Source organism: Gymnoscopelus microlampas, assembly GCF_963454915.1.
Source record: "Gymnoscopelus microlampas genome assembly, chromosome: 1".
Taxonomy (NCBI): domain Eukaryota; kingdom Metazoa; phylum Chordata; class Actinopteri; order Myctophiformes; family Myctophidae; genus Gymnoscopelus; species Gymnoscopelus microlampas.
Window position 1 is genome coordinate 33352274 of NC_139962.1, and position 22137 is coordinate 33374410.

Consider the following 22137-nt stretch of genomic DNA (forward strand, 5'->3'; position numbering starts at 1 on the left):
TTAAAGAGAAGAAAGAAGGAGGAGGAAGCCCCACGCTATTTTATACTACCACCAAGTACCGCGAGATTTGTTCCCTTGAGTTCGTCTGCTCTTGCATCTCAGTCCTGTAGCGCCCTCTTATGGCTGTTTGTTTCACAAAACACTAACATGACAGCACATGACATCACATAATGATGAATAAAATGAAAAGACACAAACAGCAAAATAATGCATTTCCCTCATATACTGTAAAGTTCAGCCATGTGTATTCCTCCAAATGTATACAATGTCTAACTCCAGACTGACTCCAATGTCCAATATGTATTGGAGTCCGAGTTACTCCATGTATCCATGTATACACTCTCAGAGTTACAGACCTGCAAAAGCATAGCATCACAATCCTTTTAACCACTTTATCCATTTACATGTTGGCTATTCAAAAATAGCAGATCTACAAGCTCACAGCTTGTAGGCCTATATCTGCTATTCTTTTAAATGTTTGAAAAATATCTAAAATGTTTGGAAGATTTCGAATAATTTCTTTTCTGGGCTTTCCTGGCAGATGGAGGTCCACGGCCAAATATATATCAATTTGGGGGTCCTTCACATGAAAATGTTTGAGAACCACTGGGGTCTGGCATGGGACCACCAGGAGTCCTTGAGGGGGTTCCAGGGGTTCCCGACCAAAACCGAGGAACAGCTTAAATTCACTATTATTTCCCCGCCTAAAAGAGAGAACGTACTGTATAAGAATCTAACAACAAAGATCTTCTCATATGGGGGCACGACACGTAATCATTTCAAATGGGGGTCCCGCCCGCAGAGAAATACGTATCAATTCGGGGGTACTTTACGTGAAAAGGTTTGGAAACTACTAGTATAACAAACTGTATGCCCCATTCATATTAATATAATATTTACTTCCATTTGCAATAATGTATTTGGTCATCCTCCTACTGCATGACTCTGTATGCCTAAATCCTGGTTTTCATTTATACATTTTATTGTATAGATTCTACAGTATAAATTATATATTTCTTTTTTGCAGGAACTAGTTGTATATTGTATATCCTACCTCAGTAACAGGGAAGATGCAATTTCAAATTCCAAATTGTGAATATATGCTGATTTTTGTTTTAAACGTGTAACAGGTTACATTTTCTACACTTCACACTTTATGAAATTACTACTGTCCTTATAAGCACCCGATAAAGGCACGATCCACAGTAACCAGATATGGCAACGTTTGCACATTCTGTGAGTTTTCCTGTATTAAAACCAATCTCTGTGTTCTCACTTTAACCTTTCCCATTTGCATTTTCTATTTCCAGTTGTCCTGACTCCATATACAGAATAACAGTGTGTGCCCTTTTCCCTTCCTTTGCCATTCTTTCTTCCTTTATTATACTATGACCTTCTAAATATGATTTAGTGAGATCCTACACCTCTCCTTGCCAGAGCCTGTTTTGCTGTTTCACATGCTCTCTTGTTTCCCTCAATGGTCCCACCCACGTCCCACATACACTAGCTTTTCGATCCAACGTAGAATATTAATATTTCGGGCACGGTAGCGCTGTCGCCTCTCAGCTAGATGGTCCTCGGTTCGATTCCCGCCAGGGGTGCTGTGGTCGCTGGGGGCTTGTTCTCTCCTCGCGTCATCAGTGCCCATACCCTAGGCGGGGTTGACAAAAGGGCCTTTCTGTGCGGAGTTTGCATGTTCTCCCCGTGTCCGGTAGGGTAGGTACCCTCACAAAAAACATGCAGTAATCCTGGTCTCTATACCACCTCCCCCTGGTCAGCCGTGGCGCCTGATGGAGGGGAAAGGAACTGATTGGAATGACGTGTTCCTTCCACGCGCTACGTCCTACCGGGGAAACCCCCCCCCTGTCAGGTGATAAGAAGCCCTGCTCACTCCTCAGTCCTCATGCACAATGGAGTAAAAAAAAAAAGAACATTGATATTTCATAAATTACGCCATGGCTCCTGGGTCCCAGGCTGTGGAATGACCTCTGACCTCCCCCCAGTCAGAACTGCAGACTCACTCCCCATTTTCCACTGCAGTCGGAAAACTCTTCAGACTCCACCAAACCCCAAGCACTCTTCTCTCCTTGTGTCACTTCATGTACCTCACCCACTAGCACTCCTCATTCCTTGTTGCATATTTTGGATAGATAGATGTCAGTTATAAAGCATGGAGAATGCAGATGTATGTTGGTTACTTGTTCACTTTATGTTATGTTATTTATATTTACACATATATCAATTGTTTGACCACAAGTGTTAATGATATTATTTAGAGGGCATCTTGTTTAGACAAATGCTAGACTTTTAGCTTTTATCCTACTTACTTTATTGCACTTAAAGGGTCTACTCTACACCATGAATTTTAACTTTTTCTTCATTTTTGTGTGTTTTTGGTCTCCCCCACCTCTCTTCTGTTCCAACAAATACCCGACTTCGAGCATGCAGGCTTTCATAGGCTGTGTGTGGTTTTTATGTAAATTGGTCTGAAAACAGTCCGTCAGATTTGTTCCCCCACCCTACGTCACGTCTGGGAACAATTCCTCCCGTTTTTCAGTTCTAACCAAAAAAAAAAAATCCCCCAAAAAAAAAAAATCTTTTTTAATTAAAAAAAAACAATTCTTATTTTTTTTTTTAACTTTTTCCACACAGAACCAGGACATAACATGCATACAAACTGGCTCAATAGCTCCCCGTGCCAAACAGGACAATGTGGTATTGCAGGTGAAAGTGCTTTATAAGCCAGAGAGAAGTTAGTTGGAATGAGTATATCTGAGGCTTGATTTAGGCTCAAACCTTTTGAAAAACGTTTGAGGGACATAAACAATATGATATCAAATATTATTATTATTTTTTAAATTCATGGTGTAGCTCCTTTAATTGTTTTCTTGGCACTCTACTTATGTGACCATTTACAGTGTTGTTTGTTGACTAGGGTTATTAATAATAATACATCCAATTTATTTTATATAGCACTTTTCTTGGTATTCAAAGTCGCTTTACAAAAAAAAAAATACATTATTAAGAGAATAAATAGTTAAAAGGCTAGATTAGAATTAGGTAGGAAATGCATAATGAGGGTTCATGTTCAATCTGATCTTCCACTTTGTAAATTGCTCTGGATAAGATAATCTGATAAATGCCTAAATTGTAAATTGTATAATAGATGTTGGCATACACTAGAGCTCCTACTCTCCAAGGCCATCAGGATGCATCAGTCTGAATAAGTACGTCCCTAGGTGTCACTTCTTTGCACCCAGATAAGGGTCCGAACAATAGCCTCAACTGTGTAGTGAATACTGTACTGACACCTCACCTGGGAGCTGTCTTGGTCTGCTCACACTGACATATTCCAACAGGGAGCAGTTTCACCTTACCATTCACTTACCAGTGAATGGCACACAAGCCACAATTCAAAATGTTGTACAATACGTCTGGCTGCCTGTCATACAAATACCTGCACACTTAAACAAAACAAAACAAAACAAAACAAAACAAAACAAAACGTGAATACCACTTATATTCCTTCTGCTACTAAAAAATAACAATGAATACACTTTCATTGACCGTTAGAACTGTTAATATAAAGAAAATAAATAAAATGATCTACTCTAAACAAGAATGCAAACAGGCAGCTATAAACTCTCCTAGCTGTTAAGGCCAACTCGGTCAAATTCTATACCCCTGAAATTCCTAGAGAGTAAGAGTCTATTAAGGCTTAGTATAGACAATTACTTCCAAAGAATTTCAGGTGAAGAGGCTGGGCTCTGAGAACACTGACAATCTGAATAGATTTGCCTTTTTCTGAAGACCAGTGACATCCGATCAAACCCAGGGACTCTGCTTTCAATCACATCCTGCATTATGTGTGTGTATATACTAGACCGGTGCAAAACATCGGGAACGGTGCAAGTTGGAAATGCATGCCCCATACCCGTTAGTACCCATTGTATTCCCTATCTGTATTAGGGCTGTTAATTTGTGGTTTTATCGATATTAAAAAGCGCTTCTGACAAAATCAGCTAACTCCATTGGATCCTCAAACTTTCTGCTAAACCAGCTAACTCCACCAAAGGGGGGTGGAGTTAGCTGGTTTTGCTGACTCCAGGCTCCACCCCCTTTTGACCTCCAACCTCATTGTGAGCTTGGGGGTCCATTCAGCTGTACTTATCAATGATGAACAAAACCTCCTAACTCTTTTTTTTATAACATTTCCTGAAAAATTAACATTTTGGTGTTAGCTGGTTTCTGCCCGACAGCAGAGATATATAATATACTGTATATATATACTGTAGTGCGCAGGCGCACACTGTTGATAGACTGTATCTTCATATTCACTGGTGATAGATGTATACTCATTCATATTATTCACTGCACATGTTTTATTGATATACTGTATGCATGTACATATGTCCACTCATTACTTCATTTGGTATAGTGCAGATATCTTGGGCCGACAGCTCAGTATTTTTTTTTTGGTTTGCTTAATCTTATCTTGTCTTGTCTTGTCTTATCTTATCTTAGTATCCATTCCCAACCCAGGTTTGTTCAGCCACATCATGTTACACCAACATGAGACACTTGAGGGAATTGTGTTTCACTTGTTCAAAGGAGGGGTGGGGCAGCATGTGATGTAATTACATTTCCATTCTCTTCTCTCTACCACACGTTCTGTCTGTTGGTGTCAACTCCAAGAGATGCTCCCACTCTCTCTCTCTCTCTCGCACGCACGCACACACACACACACACACACACACACACACACACACACACACACACACACACACACACACACACACACACACACACACACACACACACACACACACTTCAGTGAGGTCTATTTTTGACTCATTTGCTGCTTTTATTGAGGAACAGACTTAATACTGTTGAATGAGATGACAAATAAAAAAACAATTCCGGAGGTTTCGATTTCAATTTCAATTTCAATATCAGAGACAATGCAGATGAGCTTCGACACTGCGATCACTGAGACATCAAAACATTTATCTTTTCAAGCACACACTTTTGAGATGAAGCACTCTTCATCTCAAAAACTGCACAGTGGGAACTCATCCGAAGTGCTGTTTACAGCGTGTCACTCTGTCACAGTGGTATGTCACAGTGTTGTACTCTGTCACTGTGGTATGTCACAGTGTTGTGTACTCTGTCACTGTGGTATGTCACAGTGTTGTGTACTCTGTCACAGTGTCAGGTGGTATGACAACACAGGCGCCCTCAAGAGGGGGGCCGTTGGAAGGAGTTGTACACACAGCGTCTAAGATCATTGGCGGTGACCTTCCTTCTGTCTCCTTCATATATGTCACACGTATCAGACGCAAGACGCAGATGGTGATGGCTGAACCTTCTGACCCTGCTAGCTCCCTCTCCAAATCCCTCCCCTCCACAAGATTCCAAAGGAAAGGGAGTATTGTATTGTCCCCAGGGGCGTGGAAATTACTTTTCTGCCCGTCGGCAGTGGCAATGGTTTTGTCCTCCGTGCTAACTGTTAATACTTTTGTTTTCTTGGCATTGAGCTTGCCTTGAGGCCGATCTTCCTGCAGTCCATTTCTACTGCTGGTAGTATAGTTCCCTTCCTTTCTCTGCTGTATCCGAGACTATAGGGCAATGTCATACGTAGTCAAGGTCAGTAATCATGATGGGGTGTACTCGCCACGGGACCAGCGTGAACGCTAGTGCCTCCTCCCTGCCATTGATTGTGAGTCTCAGGGCATGGTCCATCACTATAATGATCAGGAAGGGGGCCAGAGTGTCACCCTGAAGGACGCCTGCTAGTATTTTTGGCAAACATTCTCCCCAGAATAGGGATGCTGTGGTTAAGAGAATTGGCAGTCATTTGACATCAGTGGTGGACACTAACAAAGTTGATTTACTTGAGTGCTGTAAAGAACATATTTCAAGTATTTGTACTTATATATAATAATAATTATATTGTTTTGGGAAACTATATTTCTATGAAGGTTGTCCATACTCGTTACTTTTTAGCAGAGCTTTGAAGTCGGCTGTTGAATTTTATTTTATTTCCTAAAATACGATTGCCAGGAAACCACTCACAGTATGCACCCTCAACCATGGATGTATTAAAAGCTCTCAACTTAGATGACTAACCTGGCAGTCGGTGGTAATGGTGACGGAGTTGTGATGGAGGTGTGAACATGTGAACATTCTCAGTTCAAGAAGGGTGTATATATATATATATATACAGTGTCAAAGCGGATGATATACCTATTATGATCGCAGGGGATCTTCCACCAGGACATTCCCTCTTGTAAGGTGAGGATCTCAGAAGCCATCAGCTGTAAACGGACCCCATGACCTCATCATCTGAGACGGCTGTGCAGGGCTTCCTCCTTTGTGTTCCAGTTCCTGCAACATGCGGCTCCATCCCATTACTGGAAACACGAGACCCACAGATAACATGAAATGGAGGGAATGAATGCTTCATGAGCATTAAGCTAGCAATACAGCCATGTACCACACTCACAATGTTAGTCAAACAAAACAAATACATACAAACAGTAGACACAGGGTTGGATTTGCTGGGGGAAGGGGGGGGGGCGTTCAGGGTTTTGAGCTGGATTAAGCCATGTGTATACATGTGGATATCTTTTTGCCTCTCCTTGACATATGTCTTTTTCTCTCCAGTTTTATTTATTTTCTCTTTGCTTTCCCTGCCCCCTCCTGCTCTTCTCTTTCTCTTTCTGAAAAATAACAAAAACGATGGAGCTTACACAAAAACACTATTTGACCCACTCCTTCACACCTGTTGTAAACCCTTTGATGTGACAATTCTGATTCTGATTGATGAATGTTGAATGTTCATGGCGGTGGGACATGTTTTACCCCTGCTCCTGGTCTGGCAGACCTTATAGGGAAATGTAGACTGCTATGTTTGATGATATAACAACTTAACAATTCAATTGAGAATGTATGTTAACCATTAACCCAAAAGATGGCAAAAATACCAGATCTACCAGCTCACAGTGTGTTGCATGTGTTTTCATCTATCTGTCTTACAGAGAAGTTTATAGGGTTTAACATTTGAGTAGACGTTTACATTTGGGAAGGGAATGCAGTCTTGTGCATCAACAACTCAACATATACGTCTGGGAGAGAACTGCAACAGACATGTTGTTTACCTGCATGGTGCACGTCTTCCCAGGCAATTTGGAACAAATAAACCAGTCTCTCTGGGACCATGATTACATTCGATTTTTTCAAAAACGTGGCACTCATCCACAATGTTTATGTCTAACAACGTGATTAGGGGAACGGCCCCATTTCTGCAGATTGAGGGTTTCTGTGGACTCTGGCTGTGGACTGTCATTATAGTTGTTTGTTGTTGCTGTGCATCTCTCTCTACCCCCCCCCCCCCCCCCCCCCCCGCCCTCCCCTCCCCTCCCCTCCCCTCCCCTCCCCAACCCAACCGGACAAGGCAGATGGTCGCCCACCTAGAGTCTGGTTCTGTTCAAGGCTTCTTCCTGTTACAGGGGGGGGTTTTCTTGCCGTGGTTACCAAGTTGCTCATGGGTGAACTGTTGGGTCTCTGAAAGCATTGGTTCTCAAAATGGGGTCCGGGGACCAACTGGGGGTCCTTGGAGGGATTCCAGCCAGGGGGTCCCCAGCAGAATTAGTTAATATAGCATCAACACCTGCATAACCACTTTAAAGGGATAGTTCACCCCCAAAATGACTTTTTTTCTATCGATTAGTCCCCCCATGGAGACTTGAATTCATGGATTTTTTTTTGTTTTTGTCGCATTTCTAAGCCAATAATTTTATGACCGGCAGCGGTTCCGGTAGGAGACACAAAGAGTCTCCTTTGTGTCTCCTATCGGAATCTCTGCCTACCGTCCGCTGGTCATCAAATTATTGGCTTAGGAATGCGACAAAAACTAAAAAGATATCCATGGGGTGACTAATCCATAGGAAATTTGGCACTGAATAGAACTGGCTGGACTTGACCTCATAAGTAACGTCAGCAATGGTTAGGTCCTGATCATTTCCTGTCTGTGGATTATCACTTAATCCCTGTTATTCATCAGCCAAGGCAACATCACCCACCCTCATCTGATCTAAATTAAATGGATTGTTCTGGTCTGACCACAGTGATGCCCTGCACGACGTTATGCAATAAGGAGTGCAGTGCAGATGGTGTTGAGTACACAATGTTTGAGGTTTATCGGCCGAATCATCATGACATCACCACAGCCAAAAATGTATCCCCGGGTATAGATAACGTCGCCAGTGTTGCATCGGTGCAGTATAATTCATTACACTTTTTTTCTGGAAGAACAGAACATTTATGACAGGGGTCTTCAACAGGTGGTCCGGGACCCCTAGGGGGTCCTCAGAGTTACTACAGGGGGTCCGCCAAATCTTTGTGATATGATTTCTTTTTTACCTTAACCACTTGAACCCTAACATCCCTTTTCTGAGGAGAACTTTAGCCAAAAATAGCACTATTTTTGGCAAAGAGGTTTGGTGTAGAGGGAAAAAGGAGCAGACCAAGTAAACTAAAAAAGTTTAATCTGAAACACAATTTTATACAATATAGAGGGGGTCCCTGCTTCATCTCTCTCTCAGCTAGGGGGTCCTTGGCCTGAAAACGTTGAAGACCCCTGATTTATGATATTGTTATATTGAATATTAGAAATACATTATTTTGTTCTAAATATCCACAGGTTGACAAACTAGACATTTCACATACTGTATTGTGAAAACCTCCAAAGACTTCTACCAGGCTGGAATTCCCCAATTGGCAAGGGTTAAAGGGTATGTTGTCAAACAGTTGCTATGCTGTCCTTTGAACTCCCTTTGGACTACATCATAATTAAATATTTATTTCAACATGCAGGTGGATTTTGTGAAAGAGATAGAGAGAGAGAGTGCTTATTTCAACATGCAGGCATCTTTTTTTTTTTTTGGGGGGGGGGGGGGGGTGCATCTAATTGTACATTGTCTGCTACTATAGTGGGCCAATATTAATATAGCCTATAGAGAGAGAGAGAGAGAGAGAGAGAGAGAGAGAGAGAGAGAGAGAGAGAGAGAGAGAGAGAGAAAGAGAATGGGAGGGAGGGAGAGAGAGAGAGAGAGAGAGAGAGAGAGAGAGAGAGAGAGAGAGAGAGAGAGAGAGAAAATGGGAGGGAGAGAGAGAGAGAGAATGGGAGGGAGAGAGAGAGAGAGAGAGAGAGAGAGAGAGAGAGTGAGAGAGAGAGAGAGAGAGAGAGAGAGAGAGAGAGAGAGAGACTGGAGGGAGAAAAGAGAGGGCAAAAAGAACAGGAGAGGAGGAGGATGGTAAAGAGATAATGTTGTTGTTGTTGTTGTGAGTGATTGATTGATTGATTGAGGGAGAAAGAGACAGACAGACAGACAGACAGACAGACAGACAGACAGACAGACAGACAGACAGACAGACAGACAGACAGACAGACAGGACGCGCCTGGCACCGCCTGACGCAAACCAATGGAAACTGGATCATTAACCTGATGGAGTTTCTCCTTTTTACAAAATAATCATGTGAGGAACTCCTGATCGTCAGTCCTTTTGGACTAAACAGGAGATCTAGATTGTAGCCCATGGTCTGCAGAGCAAGAGGCAGGGATGAGGGATGATGATGATGATGATGATGATGATGACAAGCGATCACAAAGATGACAACTACAAATAATAATAACTGCCTGGTCAAATTAAGGTGAGTGAAACCCTGCGAGAATTATTCAGTGGTGGAAAAAGTATTCAAATGTTGTACTTTAATAAAAGTATCAATTATTGCAAAGTAGAAATAGATAGTTACAAGTAAAAAGTCTGTAATTCAAAATGAGTAAAAGTGTAGTAGCCTATACTTAAAGTACCAAAAGTAGAAAGCTATTGGCTACTCATTATGCAGAATGTCCTATTTCACAAGTTTTCTAATGTATAGGCTACATATAGCAGTGATGCAATGCATTGTGAGCTTGTAGATCGACTATTTTCAAATGGCCGAAATAGGGCTGAAGTGGTTATGTTTTGTAATAATAATCTAAATCTAACTAACTAAAGTTTTCAAATAATTGTAGTGTTGTAAAAAATGCAATAGGCCTATTTGCCTCTGAGATGTAGTGGAGTAGAAAAGTACAGAAAATTGGAAATACTCCAGTAAAGTAAGAAATACCTCAAAATTGTACTTAAGTGCAGTACATTTAGCCTAGTTATTTTACACCACTGAATTATTCGAGGTTATTGTGTGTTCAAATGTTCAAGATCTTTTAATTACAGCATGTATCCTGACCTGTAGCTTCCTGTATGAACTTCTTGATATCTCCTTAGGGAATCTGATACAAAACTGTTAATATTCAGTAGGCTAGCTACTGAATATTAGTGAGCTAGCCTTAATTAAAAGTGATGCAATTTCCGTGTGAAACCAATCCTCATTAAGTGGCTGTAATTAAGCCTCCTGAGCTGGTTTCACATTTTAATGAAACAGACTTTATTTAGCCTAGTCTAATCATATGAGTTTTCAGATTGATTGTAAACTGCATGCAGAAATTAACCAATTAAGGCTTATTTCGAAAATAGCGAAATTATTATATATTTTTTCAAATATTTGTCAACATATAACATTATAAAATATTTCTATAATGACATGCCAAAAATGGGGACGCCAGGTTTAATGGTTAATCCATCTTCTGATGAGAAATGTAATGCAAGTTTTCTCAGGAATGAACACAACCAGCAGGGGGCGGTAGTTGTGCATACTGTGCCCAGTAGGCTACAGTAGAAGTTGAGCATGAATGTTAATGTTAACAAAGTAACTGTGGCGGAAAAAGTACTCTCATTTTTTACTTAAGTAGAAGTATCAATACCACAATGTAGAAATACTCCATTACAAGTAAAAGTCCGGAATTCCAAATTTTAAGTAGTGGCATCAAAATAGGCCTTGTGAGCTTGTAGATTGGCTATTTTCAAATGTATAGGGCTGAAGTGGTTAATTTACGTTTTGTAAATCAAAATCTACAAATAACTAGTAACTAAAGTTTTCAAATAATTGAAGTGGATTAAAAGTACCCCTGAGATGTAGTGGAGTAGAAGTAAAAGTATTGAAAATTGTAAATACTGAAGAAAGTAAAAATACCTCAAAATTGTACTTTAAGTACAGCTCTTGAGTAAATGTACTTAGTTACTTTACACCACTGCAAAGTAGCATATAATTCAGAAAAGTAAAGTAGCCTACAGTTATCCAGGCTGCACTAAATACAGGTTTGCAATATTGAGAAATAAATATAGTATTTATTAATGAGTCCAACAGTCACTTCAGTCAGGGCAACTCATGAATGAATTAAATTATTATTATAATTCATATAAAATGGGCTGTACATTTAATTTGGTTTGGCGATGAATGGATCTGTACTCTGAGGGAGCACTTCTGAACCCCCATAGAACACAAAAGCAGATCCAAAACAACAGGTGGTAGCTGGGGTGGTGGAGGGTGAGCAGCAAGCTGTAAGGCAGCAGCAGTAAGTGGCAGCAACAACACAGACAGCAGTAAGCAGCAGCAAAAAGCAAGCAAGGATTGAGCAATGCAAACTTCCCCATTTAAGGCTCTATCAATGAAGTGAATATGTGAATGATTGAGAATAGGGAAGCATGGAGACAGACCAATGGTTGGCCACCAGTAACTAAGTTTCCTGACTGAATTTGCTCTGCGCATGTGCCATGCGCGATGCTCAAGAATAAATACAAATAAAATCATTTGCACACCATGCTACACTGCGTAAACACCTTCCTGGACTTTCTCAATGAATTTTGAAAGATTTTTAGAAAGATATTTTTATTTAAAAAATCTTAATACAATCACAATAGCTCAAACATACAATGATTATAATTGAGAACTTTACCACTGCAATTCATCGGCATGCGAACTACAGTTATCATCAGTGTCTGAATTATAACACTATGCTGATTCAATGTATTTCATATGCTATAGCAATATTTGTTCTTGTGAAAGCATGTCTATTTTCAAAAGGTCCCAAAAAATCTTTTAGTGCATAACTGCCTATTCTGTGAGTTTTGTGTTTTACTTATGCAATATTTCATTTCAAGAAAACTTGGTAAACAGAATCAACTGTCATTTCCGATTCACCAGACTTCTCTGTCTTTCCTGTGGATTCTCGTCCTGATATCCTTTTCAAGACGACATAGAGAAACCGCTCAATCCCTGTCGGACCACCACCAGCAGCAACCATGCCCATCATCAGCAACGCCAACACCAATGGCTTCGACAACTACTCAGCCAGCGAAGACAGCAGCCTCGATCGCTTCTTCACAGAGATCCCAGAGACAGAGACCGTCAAGGGCGTATACTTCCTGCGTGCTCAGCTGCTTCGCGACGTCGAGGCCTCCTATGTGATCGACCACACCCTGCAGGTTCTCATCAACGTGGGGGGCAACCGCTACACCTTCCCCTGGAGCACGTTGGAGCAGTTCCCCCAGAGCCGGCTGGGACGCCTGCGTTTCTGCACCACCACTGAGGAGAAAGCGCGACTGTGTGACGACTACGACGAAACCTGCCAGGAGTTCTTTTTCGACCGCAACCCTCGAGCCTTCCGGGTTATCCTCAACTTCTTGGCCGCGGGCAAACTTCGACTGCTGCGGGAGCTGTGCGCCGTGTCGCTGCATGACGAGCTGGACTACTGGGGCGTGGACCCGGGCCACATGGAGCGCTGTTGCCGGCGCCGCATGATCACCCGCGTGGAGGAGGTGGCTGAGCGGGAGCGCCAAGAGGAGGAGTGGAGGCAGAAGAGAATGATGCTGAAGAAAGTCACCGTCAAGAAGGCGGAGGTGGGATACCGCAGACTGCTCAGTATAGTTCGGGAAGTGATGGAGAATCCTGAGTCAGGTTTGGCAGGGAAGGTGTTCGCCTGCCTCTCTGTCATAATGGTGGTGATCACCGTTGTCAGCCTGTGCATCAGCAGCATGCCAGATCTCAGAGAAGAAGAAAGAAAGGTGTGTATGAAGCAGATGCCTATTTAAAAGCAGGGCTAGATTTGTAACATTTTCTTACCCTCTGAAGCCTATATACACATACTTCGATGTATGACAAATAGCAAAAATAGGCAATCTTCAAGCTCACAACGTATCGTGATGTGTTGATGAGCTTGTAGATCTGCTATTTCCGCTATCTTTGAAAATATGTAAATATATATATATTTATAGTTTGCCCAAAATAGATAATATATTGTGATATTAATAAACATCAAACATAGACAGTCAACATTTTCCAAGGAAATTAAGTCTGACCAGAACAAGGGATGAAACATATCCCCACTGGCCATAACAATTAATGACCAGGGGGATTTCAAAAGCAGATGCATGGATTACCCCTCATCCCCCCAGAAAATCAAACCCTGTCTAAAACTTAACAAGAAAGTCTTATAATGACATGGCCAATTTTTGGTTCAATCTTTAGCTATAGCTACAGTAGATAGGTGTGCAGTTAGTGAACAAAGCCGCTCTGCATTATATAATCATTAATGCATACTCCATTCAGATTGAGGAGAGCAGTATTAATCCCTTTTAAAACAGCGTGAACATATCCTACTCAATCAGCGGTTGCCCATCTGTTGTTTTGACGACCAACTAGCAATTCCATCCTAGTCGGGGCAACATTGTGTGTGTGTGTGTGTGTGTGTGTGTGTGTGTGCGTGTGTGTGCGCGTATGTACGCGCGCACACACACACACACACACACACACACACACACACACACACACACACACACACACACACACACACACACACACACACACACACAGTATATAGACAGGACACTGGTTTTACTGCAGAGCCGTACAGGCTCCTGACAGAGGTGCCATTGTTCCTACTGTCTGAAGGCTTGCCGGGCCAGAGACGGCTGGTATTGTCTTATCACGTAACGCTACCGGCGAACTGTTCAATGATAGCTCCCTATGTTTGGTAAAGTTAGACATAAATATATCACAGTCGCTATTAGGTCACCTCAGCATGGTATTTGACTGTGCCCTGGCGAGAACAAATGGAAGCGAAAGCAGAAAACAGCTCTTTTAAGACAGCATTCCAGGGAAAAGAAGAGAAGGGAGGATGGAGAAAGGAGAAAAAAATGCCTGTCTGAAAATTATACATCTCTCAAGAGTTGACAGAATGCCAATTTCAGATTTTTTTTTCTTCATATTTTTATCTTTTTGGGATGCACGGCACCCAACCACACGCGCACGCGCGCGCGCGCACACACACACACACACACACACACACACACACACACACACACACACACACACACACACACACACACACACACACACACACACACACACACACACACAGGAGCATTAGTCATGGACAGTACTTGAAACCATAAATCCATAATAGTACATTTTGGCTGATGTTCTTCATTTATTCATTTTATTAATTTTCTGTAAAACACATAGGCCCCTCCCACAAATTTGGGAAGCAAGTTACATTGACTCCCGAGATCTTATATATACAGTATATATATATATAATTGTGTGTGTGTGTGTGTGTGTGTGTGTGTGTGTGTGTGTGTGTGTGTGTGTGTGTGTGTGTGTGTGTGTGTGTGTGTGTGTGTGTGTGTGTGTGTGTGTGTGTGTGTGTGTTCACATAGTAATTTATTAATTTAAAAACAAAAGAAAGGCAAAAAACACATTGCTTAATTGCTTAGCAAAATACAAGCACATGATGAATGGTGAATCTAGACAAGTTCAATGTGTGTGTGTGCTGCAAAAACTTCGAGAAGAGTGGCGTGGCTTTTGTGGATATAAATAGGTGCAAGAACAACACTGTGGTCGCCTAAGGGCAACCACACTAATTATGTTATCTCATTTCAGTAACATTAGATACTGACAATGTCAACTCACCTGAGACAGGTGAGAGATTATCCTACCTTAGAACAGGAGGTTCCTAAACCTTTTCATGTCGGGACCCACCTGTGGAGGTGGACCAGGACCCACACCACTTATTTTGTGTAGTTGTATAAGCAATACATTCTCATTTTCTTTGTGGACATTAGGCTACAACATAGAATTATGTTAAGTAATCAATTGACGGTTACCTGCTCGCACACCTTCACAGATCACATTACTTCTGTGCTGGTCTTGGGGCGGGTGGGGAACGAATCAAACCAATCCAATCGAGTCTTAAAAAAAAAAAAACCTTTATTACTGACATTTTTGACCAATCGCTATTTGACTGGTGCATATTCTTTAAAGAAACGTTTCTCTGACAGTGGACTCTGCTTTGCCAGGGCCAGTGCAAGATAAAAAAAAGAAAGAAAATGAATGCTGTCATGGTCTGCCATTTTCACAGATGTGGCCTGCAGTCATAGTGTTTCTGGGCCAAATTGTAAAGTTCAAAGTTTTTTGTCCTGTGTTTCGACAGGCCATGACTGCAGGCCACATCAGTGATTACACAGGCATGCCATCGCAAAATGTCCTGAGTCCCCTGATGGCCACTCCGGGCCTGCCTGCACCTGCACTACGATTCCATCATAGTACATCCATGGTCTTATCACTCTGACTACAGGGTGCTGAAAGCTTGACATGGCTTTCACACAAGCATGACCTTCTGCTATGTCTGGGTAGGGTATACAAAAAATAAAGTAAAGTAAGGAATGGGAAATAATGGGTTAAAACAGCTAATGATATTTCTTTCAGAGGAAAGGTGAACTTGCAAATAGTTTAAAGACTGCTTTAAAGGTCAAACCGCACCAATGCAACTAGTCGCAACTCTTTGCAACTAAACAGTTTATGCAACTCCTCGCAATTGCCATTGGGGATAATACTGCAAGACAGTAGTTGCATGTTGCAAGGAGTTGCATTGGTCAATCGGCGGGGCGTGTATTCCCAACTTGCATCGTTCACGACTTGCATGGCCCTGTGTAGGCGCCGGCCAAGTATATCTGATTTTACACAAACTAGTTTTACCATTGACAGTAGGCTATGTTTGAGCTGAAATTAGAGTTTAATTAAACTCAAATTAAAGTTGGAGTCAATAGCTACTCTTCACTGATCTAACAGAGAAAAGACTAACATAGGCTGCCCTCTGTCAGTATAATACATAAAAAATGTGTACTCTTCAATGTCTTATATTCTTGTCAAATTGTCGTGTTATAGTAGCTGTCTTATGTGTTTACTAGTGTTTACCATAGTGCTTTTTTTTTTTACACAGCTGACAGAGCGCTCTGTCCCTCCCAGGTGTGGGTATGACAATGATAATGTGCGTGTAGTCTCGCATAGCCAGACAACTATTCCACAATCTCTGAATGCTATATAGAGTGGAACTACAACTCCCGAAATCCGAGAGAGGAAACTGGCACTTCCGTTCACGAAAATATATTTTAAAATACCTTTACATTTTATTATTTTATTTCCATTTCTGCTAAGCAGCAAGTTAAATATACTTAGATGATTTGTATTTATATTAGGATACATTTGCGCGACTGTGACAAAACGGAAGTGGGGAGGAGGCTTCATATCCGGTTTATATTCTAATCATGATCAGAGCTTCCGAGTCCCAGACTGTATGACCGGAAACATTTGAAAATTGTGGGAGGCAACAGTCTGGCCACACGAGACTAATGTGCGTGTGAAACATCTGACAGTTTTTCACTATGAGATATTGATGTTTGGATGGGGGGCAGGTGTGCTACCTCTGATCACTTACTTGGCTATGGGTGCTCAGCTATAGTAAAAAACAAAAATAACCCACTCAGTTGGAAATATTTGTACTCCATTGAATAAAGATGCAAGACCTTTGGTAGTGTTGCCAAGTCTGCTTATTATAAGCAACTTTGAACTTGTTTTCCCGTAAAGTCATTTGTCAATATTGGAAGTTTTTGTTTTTTATGTTTGGTTCTACAGTTTAGTTGCTTATTTGGGCTTGTTTCAGTTTAACCACTTTAATCCTATATACATATATTTTTGAAAACGCGCTGTGAACGCTGTGTTATTTGCAAAAAATCTTGTTTGAGGGTCACTGGCACAAAAATATTTTCAGATGGGGATCTGTGGCCAAATACATAGTCATTTTGGGGTTCTTGACATGAAAGTGTTTGAAAACCACAGCCCTAAAACAACATCAAAGCTTGACTCACCTGCTCTATTTGCTTATTTTGGGCTTGTTTTCATAAGTCAGGTCAGTCAACAATAAAGCTTGACTGACCTGCCCTAGTCGCTTATTTTGGCTTGTTTTCATAGAGCTGGTTGCTTGTTTCTCTCGCAAAATCTGGCAGCAACACTGACTGACTGTTGGCTCAGATGCACATTTCTTTACTGCTACCTCAGGCAACGCATTTTGGCAGGTGCCTTCATCAGAGCATAGTAAAAAGCTACTCTGAGGAAGGCTCAGAGTCCTGCCTAAACACATTAGCCTGAGGTAGCAACAAAGAAATGTGCATCTGAGCTGAGCTGACATCCTTTATTCTTTGGAGTGCCGCCATTTCCACCATTGATGGTATTTCTTGTGAATGGGAATAACTGTTAAAATGACACATCCTTAATCACTGCTTGTGCATTCTACTTAGATACTCCAAGACCACAGTGGGCTACGGTGAAAAAAATAACATCTGTGAAATCTATGAATGTTCAAGAGTGCTTTTTCTGTTTTGTTATAATAAAAAAAAAAGAATACTCTGCTGATCAGAAACTCTAGAATCTGACAGAAATTCCAATTTCAGTTCAAACCAAATGTACTGAGCTCAGTTGCATTGCTAATATTGTAGATGAGGTAGTGTGAAATGTAAAATTAAATGAATTGGGTATTTGGAAAATCCAGTTCCAGTTATGAAGATTCCATGGCTAGGCTTCGCTTGACACAAGCCAATAGAGCTGCGCAGATCGGCTCTGAAGTCACCCAAATCCTTGTGTACAAATAAATCATCGCCCCACAATCCACCAAGATTAATTATTTCTCCAATATATGTAAATTATTGTTTTGCTGAAGTTCTGCTTTCCTGGCTGCAGCTGTGAAGCTCTCGCCACACTCCCATTTGTGAACGCAGTGGACACACCAGGAAAATGTGTCTCCTGGGAACAAATGCAGTTTGTGTCTTATGCTTGGTTGGGGAAAGAGGGAGAAATGATGATAAAGCAGATGTAAATTTGATCCAACCTGGAAGTATTTATTTAGTGATCATCTGCGGCAAAAGCTCTGATGGAGCTCGTTTATCAGCGCACGCACACACACGTGGTGTGTGTGTGTGTGTGTGTGTGTGTGGGTGTGTGTATGAACGTTTGAATATGTAGGCCTAGACGAACACACAACATTAATTAACATTAGATCATGACAGATTCTGTCGGCACGGAGGAAGATTTATTCATTTATTTACTTGAGAGTAGCCAATTATCTTTACCCCTTTTTTTGTTCCACTTCAATATACCGCGATTTAACAGTCAATATACAAATTGAAATATAATGTCAAATATGTCATGCAAATGCATGGGTTGAGACTGAGAGACTAATCTCTCTATTCTCTCTTTCTCCATTTAATGAAAAGTGTCTCACACAGACAGACACACGCATGCACAGACAGACACATACACACGTGCGGATGCACCCACAGATGCACACAGAGTTGCATGCACGCATGCACACAAATACTCAGGTCTCCTTCCTGTTTGTCCTAGTGATGATAACATGCCACTACTGTTCAATGTGTTCACTATCCAAAATGTGTCTCCATACAGCGTGTCACTTTGGTTGCACTGTTAATAATGTAATGACAATCGTTTCTTACAGTATATCCTTGTTATAACTTGCCCCAGACAGTCAGAAAGATGGAGAGAAGTAGGACGTGTCTCCTGGCAGAGATTTATTAGTCTGAAGTTATAAGTCAATCAGGATAGAGAACTCAATCAGGATATAGATTAAACAAGTGAAATTGGAAGTGATGACACTAAGAAATTAGCAGGCAAAATTGGAACTGGAACACTATAAAAATTAAGCTTAGAAATGGGTACTTTCTCCTGATTGGCTGAGATTTTGACACATACCGAAACATTTATTTTCTGTTTATTAAAGAGCTGGAGAGACGGGGAGACTCCTTTTACTGAACAAACACTCTATAGCAATGATTACTATCAGAATATAGTGCTTTAACCTTTTAACAAAATACTTTTTGTTTTAACCAAAAAATATCACTTACCCTACCTTTAACCACTTAACCCTTACTTATTTGACAAGTGGGGCTTATAGCCTACTAGGCCCCCTCCTTTTTTCCCTCTACACTAAATGTTTTGCCTATTATGACATGCCTAGAAAAGGGACACTAGAGTTCATGTTACGGATGGGACGATATGAAAATTGCATGTCAAGATTATTGTGGCCAAAATAATTGCGATTAACGATATTATCGCGATAATGAAAATATGCTTAACAACTTCAACCCCAGCATTCATATTCTGCAGGTAAACCATAACTGAACTACAGCTCTACAAGCTCACACGCGAGCTATTTTTTGGTAAGTGGTCCATGTACAGAGCCATTTCAGGTCAGGTTCAGACCGGATATGCAGCTTGGCAAAAGGACAATTTCACGATGAATTTAAATCTCTGCAATACGATTATTGTGAGCATTTTTTATTACGATAAACAATAATAACGATTATCGTCCCAGCCCTAGTTCATGTGGTTAAATAATATCACAATGTGATATTTCAACTTATTTGTATAGACTGGCCTCAACAAGTTACGGTGTGCTAACAAACTACTGTGTGTTAAACCTTTTAATTTAATTAGTATCTCTCCCTGTCTATCTCCGCAGGGTGAATGTTCCCAGAAGTGTTACAACATGTTTGTGGTGGAGTCAGTTTGTGTGGCCTGGTTCACCTTCGAGTTTGTGCTGCGATTTGTCCATGCGCAGAGCAAGCTAGCTTTCGCTCGCAGTGCCCTCAACATCATCGATGCAATCGCCATCCTGCCCTTCTACGTGTCACTGGTGGTGGAGGTCAGAGATCCGTCACTTGACGACCATTATAATGCTGGACCAGGCAGAGGGTACCTGGACAAACTGGGCCTGATCCTGCGCATGTTACGGGCCCTGCGCATCCTCTACGTTATGCGACTGGCTCGCCACTCGCTGGGCTTGCAGACCCTGGGAATGACCATAAAGCGTAGTATGAGGGAGTTCGGCCTGTTGCTGCTGTTTGTGTGCGTAGCGGTGGCCCTCTACTCCCCACTGGTCCATCTAGCGGAGAGTGAACTGGCACCATACGCCTCCACCCCTCCACGGCACAGTTTCAGCAGCATACCGGTCACGTACTGGTGGGCCATCATCTCCATGACCACAGTGGGCTACGGTGACATGGTTCCGCACAGCATCCCCGGACAGCTGGTCGCACTGGCCAGCATCTTGAGCGGAATCCTCATCATGGCTTTCCCGGCCACCTCCATCTTCCATACGTTCTCCCGCAGCTATCAGGAGCTCAAGCAGGAATACAAAAGACTGTGGAAGGAAGAAAGAAAGGAGGCTGACATGGTCTCCTCATTCGATCGATCTTTGTCTCCTGTGCCCACAGGAAACAATGATCTGGTCATGTCCTCCACGCTTCCATCTACAGCCTTTTGAATACCTGGAAATCTGTTGTCCTCTGAGATGGCTTCATGTCATTAACCACATGAACCCTAGCACCCCTATTCTGGGGTGAGCATTAGATGAAAATAGAAGATCTACACAACGGGTAGTGTGCTTGTAGATCGGCTATTTTCGACAACGATAATTATTGTAGAGTGAAAAAGGGAGGGGGCCTAGTATAGAGCCCTGAGTATAAGGGTTTAAGTGGTTAATTACAAACTCAAATGATACTTTGACAATTGCAAGCTTGTGTTTATGTTTTGTATTTAAATTAAACCTTTAGTTGTGGCCTATCCATACTCTGAATTCATACTTTTCATTAAAGTAGCAGTGGTAGCCTATACACAACAATGCCTTATAATGTGACAAACAAACAAACATGGAATTTGAAAAACCACAGTCAAGGGTATAAGAATTAGAAATACACATTTGAAATAGAAAATGTGAATACAATCTAAGATAGAAATCTAAGCTAATACTGTAAATGCCAGGGCTAAGTGTTAAGTATTTACCGAAACCAACTATGCTAAAGGCTTGCTCTGCCTTTAGCATATTTATAGAATATGTACAGACTGTTGAGACTTAGCCCTTGTCCACACATATGTACACATATCTTTCTTGTAAACAGATACCCTCCGTTTAAAAAGACGATTCTATTCACACAACTTTTGTTTGGCAAAATATCTCCTTACATATGAGAATGCAAAAAATAAGGATAAGGATGATTCATGCTAAATATCTACATCAACAATTCATCAAATGCCAGAGAAGAACACACTGAGCATGCATAGTGACTTAAAAACAAAAGAAGATGTGTGTATGTCTGCCATTGTTGTTGTTGTTGTTGTTGCAGCTGGTGCATGGTCAGTATGTGCTACTGTAATTGAGGTGTGTGATTCCCTAATTATCAGTTTGTTTTAGGCCTCGTCTTTTTTGAGGTAGTCCAAACCTTTTGCACAAAATCATAACTGGATTTCATCCACGGTCTATACTATGTTCTCAATGTGATATCAGTCCAACTTGTCATACAGAATCAAATAACTTTAACATAACTCCCTCATGTAACACTGTGTAAAGCACAGTAATAACATTGTAAAAATAGATATTAGAAAGTGTCAAATATGAGAAGGGGAGCCTCTAAGGAAAAAAGTTTGGGAAACACTAACAGAGGGACATTGTGCAGTATATCTAGAACATAATGAACACAAGGGTATACCAATGGAGCAAACAGAGCAAACAGCAGTATATGTAAACCATGACATTCATGTCACAGTAGTTAAACGGGTGTATAAACACATAGTAAAAAGCCAGTGCAACAAAACCCACCCCTTTAAGACAGAGCAACATCTATTCTCCTACGGGTGGTGACCCTGAGTTTGACTGTAAAGGTTATGGAAGGTCAAAGTCAAATGTGGGATTTCCTATTTGACAATAAAAGTAAACATGTCTCTATCATTTAAAATTGTTTGTAATAGCTGAAAACGTCATTTCCTTTCCCAAAACTTTGAACCCTATC

The 22137-nt window shown here is 41.3% G+C and overlaps 1 protein-coding gene across 1 annotated transcript; it reads left to right on the forward strand.

Moving 5' to 3' along the window:
- Positions 1-12243: 12243 nt before the first annotated feature.
- Positions 12244-20615, forward strand: kcng4b (potassium voltage-gated channel, subfamily G, member 4b; the record flags this gene model as incomplete). Its single annotated transcript, XM_084054556.1, has 2 exons — positions 12244-13005; positions 19812-20615. The coding sequence occupies 2 exons, from the start codon at positions 12244-12246 to the stop codon at positions 20613-20615; spliced, it is 1566 nt and encodes a 521-aa protein (XP_083910682.1).
- Between the last annotated feature and the right edge of the window lie 1522 nt (positions 20616-22137).